Raw genomic sequence first — 7,480 nt, 5'->3', positions numbered from 1 at the left:
TTGGCTATTACCAGCCTAATTTCCTTACTCCTTCCAGATGAAGGAGATGGTGCAAATGCATCCAATGGCTCTGTCTGGCTTGCAGGATCTGGGCGGCTGCTAGGGAATCGCCTCCCACCTTCCTACAGCAGCGAGGAGAGGGGCCAGTGGTCCCTGCCAGGCGCCTACCCCAGGCTCTGAGCGCAGAAGCAGCAGGAGCCTGCCAGCGAGCAGCGGAAACAGTTACCGGATGGGGGCCAAACGACAGATTTATTTGCAAGAATGGAGCACGAGGCACCCAGTAACGGGGCTGAGACTGGTATGCGTTTGCACACACCACCCCCATATGTGGAGATGCTCTGGATCCCTGCAGACATGTGGGGCCACCTCTGCAGAGGAGCCGGCCCCTCGGCGCCCACGCACAGGACAGGATGCAGCCCACTCATTTGGATGATGTCCCACGCTGCAGCTCAGATCCTCCTTCCAGCCCCCCACCCCTCTGCAAGCCACCTTAGTTCATGCCGGCGAGGGGAAAACGCTTTACCATCTGTTCATCTTCAGAGTCTGACTCATTATTTTTATTTCAGCTGTCGCCAAGCAATAGCGAAAATCCCAACACACCAGCATATCCACCGCTGCAAGCTGTCTTGTCCTCAGCCACCAGAGAAAAAGCAGCTCATCTGCAGTGTGCGACACTAAATCTTCTGCAAAAAGACAGGAAGGAGGAAAAGGGTACAGTCAGCTTCTGAAGGTGACCTTGGTCATGAAGATACACAGCATCCAGGCAAAAACTGAAAACCTGTGGAAATGGAGGAGTGGGGCTTGCCTCTGAAGGCACCCACATCCGCAGGTGATGGAGATGGTGGAGGTGGCATAGCCCTCTTCTGCCCCTCTGACCCATTAAAACCACTATTCAAAACAAAAGACCGCCATCATTTGCAGTGGTCCATGGCGTACGTACCCTGCTTGCCTCCAGCCTTACAGAAACAGGGCACGCTACTGCCCTGCTACTGCCCTGCTACTCCTTGCCTTCTTCTTAGTAGCCCCAGAGGCTCACACCAGCTGTGTCCCCGGCACCCTCGACAGTGTGACATGGCACTGGCAGCCTTCACCTGTGGGTTACTCTTGGCTCCCTTTCCCTGTTTACTACACTCCTCCTGTCCCTTCCCACTCGCTTACTAAGGGACTCCTGTTTTCCTCTCTTCCTCCAGCCGGGAACCCCTTTGAATGCCTGGGGCTGTGCTACCATATGTGTATATGTTAAAAAAAAACAGGATCACCAAACAGGGAACCACCTCTAGAGCTGTTGTTTTACAACTACAGCACGACTCCAGCCCGACAGAAGACATTTTGCGCTAGCCTCGTCATCGCTGCCAAATGTATTCCAAACCCAGCCCTCGCCTCATAAATTACCCTCGTTAGCAACACTCCAGCAGGCAAAAGGATGGATTTGAAAACTGACAATGCGAATGAAGTGGCTGCAGTCTGTGTTAAGGTGCGACTCAGAGAGGCCTCGCCTCCTCAGCGGCCTCCCCTCCAGCACACCCATGGGCAAAGCCACCCGTGTCACAGCGGGGCCAGGATGCCACAGGGGGAAATCAAAGCACCACTGACATGGATAAAGTGGGGCTATTTCCTTCTTCCATTGCAAAACATGGCATAGGTGAGCTTTGCTTACACTCAAGGCCTACAGCAAGCCCCTCAGAGAGGGGTGAGGTGAAGGTGGGACCTTTAGAGGCTCAGGCTCTTTGCAAGCAGTAATTTAACTTAATTTAATTTAATGATGAAGACCCAGGGCCACACCTGAGGAAAGGGTGGAGATGCGCCCCGCAAACTGTTGGGCCCTACCTCTTCTTTTTTCCTTAACACAGGGTAAACAAGCTAAATATTGAAGCCGCCTGGGAAATATATTTACTCCGAAAATTTAAAACTTTTTGTTGAAAGCAGGAAAAAAAAAAAAGGCATCTTTGGCCAAGACTAATAAAAGAGTTTCAGATAGAATTCCACTTCTCAACACGCACACAAAGAATGTTTGCCTGGGAGAGAAAATGGAAAATTTTTATTTTTTGTTTTTTTGAACGGATCATGGTTTTACGCCCCAAGTGACTTGGGGTTTTCTGGTTAGAAAACAAATACATACAAATTTAAAAAAATAAAAAAAAAAGAACAAAACAAAACCCCAGACACTTCCGCCTGAGGTTTCATTGTGACTAAACCCTGCTTTTCTTATGAGGAAAAAAAAACTCTGGCATGTTTATTTCCCAGGCTCTGTAAGGCGGCGACCGCCACGCCGCCCCCCTCTCGGCGCCGGGCAGCCCGAGACCCCGCCGCCCTGCCTCAGCCACGCCACGGCGAGGCCTCCCCGCCTCCTCACTGGCTGCAAAATGGCGGCCGGCACGGTGCACCCCGGGAGCTGTAGTCCCTCCGCCGCCGCGGCCCCGCTCCATGGCTATCAAAATGTCCCCCGCCGAGGGAAAGGCGGAGGACTACAACTCCCAGGACAAAAAGGTGAGAGGCGGAATGGGAGGGTCGGCTTCCGCCCCTTCCCACGCCCTCCGCACCGCTTTGCCTGCAGGGAGCTGTAGTTTCGCCGCCGCGCCCCACAGCCCCGTGGCGGCTGGTAGGGACTCGGTGTCCCAGCGGACCCCGCGCCGAGGCCGTCAGCGGCGGGGAGAGGCGGGAAAGGCGGACGGCCGCTGTGAGAAGGCGTCGGGCCTGTGCCGTGTCGGGGTACGGGGCGCTTCACCCCTTCCTTCCCCGCTGTTCCTGCTGTCTGTCCGGAGGTGGCGGGGCGCTGGGCGGGAGGGGCGCCCCGGTGTTATGAGCAGAAGGGCGTGGGGGCTGGAGGGGGCCGGCAGCCCTCGGGGGTGCGGAGGCCTGCGAGGCGAGTAGGGAGGTTATATCCAACAGGGTCGCGGCCCGGGGAAGGGAGTCGGGCCCTGGGCGGGCGGGCAGGCAGAGCGGCTGAGGCTGGGGGTTGCACTCATTATGTTGGGCAAGGCCCTGGGCTCTGTTGTTGCCCCCTCTCCGGGGTGGGGTGGCCACTGGAGGTGTGAGCTGGGGCCGGAGGCTGCCGCCCTCTTCCTTGGCCTGTCGGGCTCTGTGGGCACCATCCTGTGCTAGGGCTGGTAGGTGATTGCCAGCAGGCTTGCTTGCACTGCTGTCTCTGCGACCAGAGTGGGGTCTTGGCTGTGGTTTGGAGTGACTGGGGTCTCTGTTTTTCCTCACAGACTGCAGGAGGACACACGGAGCCTGAGTAAGACCAGGATGGAAGAGTCCAATGAGGGCCTTCCCTTCCAGAGAGACACCATCCTATCCCAGTTGTGTTGTGATCATGTCACCATAACAAACCTGTGAGTCTGTCTGGTGTGCTGTAAGGGTCAGCATGTTTGGCTTCTAAGGCTAAAACATCTCTTCAGTAGCAAATTGTTCACTTTCTATGTAACTGCCCTCAGGCAAGAGACACCCTGATTCACAGCCTGTGATGGATGCTTACACTGCCATCTGAAAACAGCAGTTTAAGTAGTCAGTTATGTGTTTTAGTGTCTCTTTTGGGTTGTAGTCATTACTTTCATGTGTTATAAAACTAAGCAGAAGGATGTATGATTTTCAGATTATTATTCTCCATTAATTAATTAAGGTTACACTGAGTGCAATGTTTTCAAAAGCAGTCGTCAGATCATTTTTGTTAAATGACTTTACGTGGAACACAGCAGTCAGTCTGTTGAATTCTTCAGAAGTTTTTCTATGTTTTAATGCTTCATGAAAACCTGGCCCTAACTGTGAATATGACCTTTCTCTGAAAACACAACTCTGGTATCCATGGTCACTTTTTTACAGCATTTAATACTTGCAATGTGTAACTATCATTTTTATACTTTCTTAGCTGCATTTAATACTGTTCATTTAGTAATGGTGTACTGCACATAAAAGATACAGTTTTATTTTTCCAAATGCTCTTTTCTGTTCTACAGAATAAGGTTGGTGGTGTGAATGTGGAGACTGAGTAAATATAGTGGTGCCTGCCTTATTAGGCTGCACGTTGTTCTTTTGCCAAAAATCCAGGAATATCTTCAGACTTTTATACTAGCATGAGTTTGTGTCAGATTTAGAACTCTGATCTGCAGTTTTGGATGATTCAGGGGGAAGGAATTATTTTTAAAACTCATTTCAAAACTACATTTCCAGTATCTTGATGGAAATGTTTGTTTTCTAGGGTGGAAGTGCTGAGATCTTTGGTGGCTTTAACTGACCCTCAGGAGGGGAAGCTGACTCAGTCTCAAGAGAAAGTGAGTGACTACAGACTTTCCATGTCTGTTTACTGCATCATTTCAGAAAGAACCTATAATTAGGTAGTTGAGCTTATTCTAATAATATATTAGAACTGTTTTTATAGTTCACGATTTTGTGAGCTGAACTTAGGCGCGTGTTTTCCAGCTCGGTCTCTGATTCCTGGCAAGCAGTAGCATGTTCATCAGCTGCCTCAGTTCTGCAAGGTTCCCTTCAAGCAGGTGGCAGAGTGAATCGGGTATTCCAGCCACTGGAATTCAGGTCTCAGATCACACTGTCTTTTACTGACTGAAGGGCCAGCTCTTCCAGACCCTTGGTTGCACCCCCACCTTGTTTCCATACACAAGCATGGCATGTGCAATTAGTTTTCTTAATCCAGTGGGATTGATTTCTTGACCTGGCCTGTTTTGTGATTCCAGGAACCTACTAATGACATGAGAGCTTAGAGCCAAGGAAGGAGTTGAGCTTGTACTTCATGCTACTTTAAAGCAATCCTGAAGCTGCAGCCCTGATGTTTTTGTGGCTTCTCTGCCACTGACCTCTGTCAGTGATAGTGTCCTTTATAATATGCAGAATGTGATGATTTTTGGGACAGGAGATAAAGTAGCTACTGCAGTAAAGGATCATAATGGCCAAAGGAAAGTGTGAGAGATTAGGGTGTGGTTTTCTGGACATATGATAGATGCAGGGTGTAGATTGGAAAGGTGATTGCCTTCTCTTGGAATGTGTGCAAGACAGTTATGGGGTATTCAGATTTGCTCAATTTTTAGTAATTGCACCTGCCATAGCCTTTAATGAAATTTGTTGTGCAATGCTATTTTTAATTACTTCATATTCTTGTATTGAGTCTCGTATAAATCTTTAATTTTAATGTGCTTTCACTCCCTAAATAATCTTTTTATTTCAAGCAAAATTGCTTAGGAATCTCTGAAGTACAGCTGCCTGTGATATTGCAGTAATAATTATTTTGCACAGCACAGAATGATAATCTCATACTTGATTGTCATTGCACAGTTGAATTTTTATGCTCCTTTGTATTCTAGGCACTAAATTTGCTGGGCATTTGGGAAACCGTATTTGCAGCTGTTCCTGGGCCTACATCAAAGACCTCAGTGGAGCGATAGCTTGAAGATGGGAGATCAGGATGGAGGTGAACCCTTTCTGGGGATAGTGGCTGGTGGTGGCACAGACTATGAAGGAGTTTTGCCCTCAGACACAGTGTCGCTCAGCGATTCTGATTCCGATGATTTGGGGTTAGCGGATGAAGCGGAAGTTGACACAATATCTCCTGAGGAGCCGTCTGTAGATGACAGGGATTACAGATCAGGGGAGACCCCCGACTCTTCAAACAGCAGTCACAGATCTCCTGTCCAGCCGTTCCACCTGAGGGGCATGAGTTCTACATTCTCTCTCCGTAGCCAGAGCATCTTTGATTGCCTGGAAGAGGCGGCCAAGTTGTCTGTGCCCTCAATGCCTGAAGATAATGTTGTTGATGGGAGGTTTAAGCGCCCACTGCCTCCAGCCACGGTTTCAAGTAACATGGTTCTAGAAAGCCTGGGAAAGCAAGCCAAACCAGTGCAGGCTCCCAAAACCTCTCCTGCAGTGCCTGACTATGTGGCACACCCAGAGCGCTGGACCAAATACAGCCTAGAGGGAGTTTCAGAGTCGACTGACAAGACTAACAGGGCAGTGGCCATGGAATTTCTAGAGGGTTTGAAGAAAAGAGGGGAGGAACAAAGCTCAGCTACCCAAGATAGCTACACCCCATACTTCAACCAGAACCCTTCCAGCTGTGGAACTGGAAGGATTGTCTTCACCAAACCAATGAAAAGGGGTGTTGATGGACTGGAAAAGAAAACATCAACAGGGGAGGGTGATAAGAAACATGTGAAAACAGATCTGAAAGGAAAGTCTCTTAAGATGACTGATGACTTAAAGGAGGAGGATAAGGTAGAGCTGGGGCACTTAAATAGTGGAAGTGGAAAGGCAACAGAGGAGGAGGAATGCACGATGGCGGGGGACCTGAGTACAGAAGGCAAGGTTAGTGCCAGGTTTAGTGGTGCAGGTGAAGAGCCATCAGTTGAAACAGTTGGATTCCATTGCAGTAAGAAGAAGAATAGGAAAAATTTCCGACCTAAAGTAGATGATGAAGGGGATGGAGAAGAGTCCTGAAGAGTGGAGCACACTTGCGACATCCAAGGACTTGTGTTGTCTTTGGATATATATGTTTGTTTGTTTGTTTTTCTCTGACTTATTTTTTTCTGGTCTGGAAACCACGTGATAGCTTTTTGTCTAACGGTTTGCATTGTAGCCAGCAAGAACATTTTATATTGTTAGAAATTAAGCTACCTAAAATACTCTCCATGCTTTTGGTCTGTGAGAAGTCTGTGGGCACAGGATAGTTGCACCCTACTAGGAGAGAATACAGTGTGCTTTGTTTGCTTGAGCAGCTCCCTGGGGCTTGCTCTGAAGTTTGAAGTAGCCCTGAGCACCAAAGAAAAAGATATGTTAGCTAAAAAGATGCAAGGCTTCTTACTAACCCCCAAATTTAGAGCTGTTGTCAAATCCTGGAACAAAGATGATGAGCTCACTGTGTAGAGAATTTTAAACAATGAAAATAAAACCTAGTCTTCCACTAGATGTGATTTCTCCTGACCCTGTCCCAGCAAGGAAACCTTTTTCTTCTTTAACACCTCCTCATTACTGTTGAGAGTGAAAGCACAATGGAAGCCAATCATGAGTTTGGAGAGCCCAAATACTAAGTTTGGCTTAATATTTACCTTATTGAGTGTTACATGAGAGAGATTTTTAAACACAATGTTTCCTCCAGAGAGGTACAACTCTGGGTGCATCCTGGTGACGACGCGCTCAGGATGGCTTCAGCAAAGTCTTCCCATGTTGACTCTAGATCACAATTTGCAAGTCTCTTTTAAGTTGGGCAGCAGCTTTTCCTCTTACTGGTATGTTATGATGTGATTTGTATGTCCGTTCCAGATGGCACTGCTTCCACATTGATTCCGTGTATGAATTCGGTGGGAATGAGGAATTTGTACCAGAACTGGATATTTTTATGTTCTTTGGGATTCAATAAACTTTTAGTTGCAGCTTGATTTCTTCATCTCTTTGACCCATGCTGATTAATGCAGCTATAGGAGTTTTAACAAATGCTCAGTTTAATTGATTTGAGAATTGTCTCAAAAGTCTTGTGGGA

At 48.2% G+C, this 7,480-nt stretch overlaps 1 protein-coding gene across 2 annotated transcripts; it reads left to right on the top strand.

Annotated features, from left to right (window-relative positions):
* The first annotated feature begins 2,619 nt into the window (after positions 1 to 2,619).
* TSSC4 (tumor suppressing subtransferable candidate 4) lies at positions 2,620 to 7,379 on the top strand. 2 transcript variants are annotated; one of them, XM_014960084.1, is made up of 4 exons: positions 2,620 to 2,709; positions 3,210 to 3,332; positions 4,196 to 4,268; positions 5,313 to 7,379. In XM_014960084.1, exon 4 carries the CDS (start codon positions 5,401 to 5,403, stop codon positions 6,439 to 6,441), a length of 1,041 nt encoding a protein of 346 aa, XP_014815570.1. In that variant the 5' UTR covers positions 2,620 to 2,709; positions 3,210 to 3,332; positions 4,196 to 4,268; positions 5,313 to 5,400; the 3' UTR covers positions 6,442 to 7,379. The 2 variants fall into 2 exon arrangements, with proteins under 2 accessions (XP_014815570.1, XP_014815569.1); XM_014960083.1 differs by lacking the exon at positions 4,196 to 4,268.
* Positions 7,380 to 7,480: the final 101 nt, after the last annotated feature.

This window comes from Calidris pugnax, unplaced genomic scaffold (assembly GCF_001431845.1).
Source record: "Calidris pugnax isolate Ruff unplaced genomic scaffold, ASM143184v1 scaffold435, whole genome shotgun sequence".
In the NCBI taxonomy this organism is placed as follows: Eukaryota; Metazoa; Chordata; class Aves; order Charadriiformes; family Scolopacidae; genus Calidris; species Calidris pugnax.
Note: the sequence above shows the minus strand (reverse complement) of the source record. Positions and strands in the feature narration are given on the sequence as shown.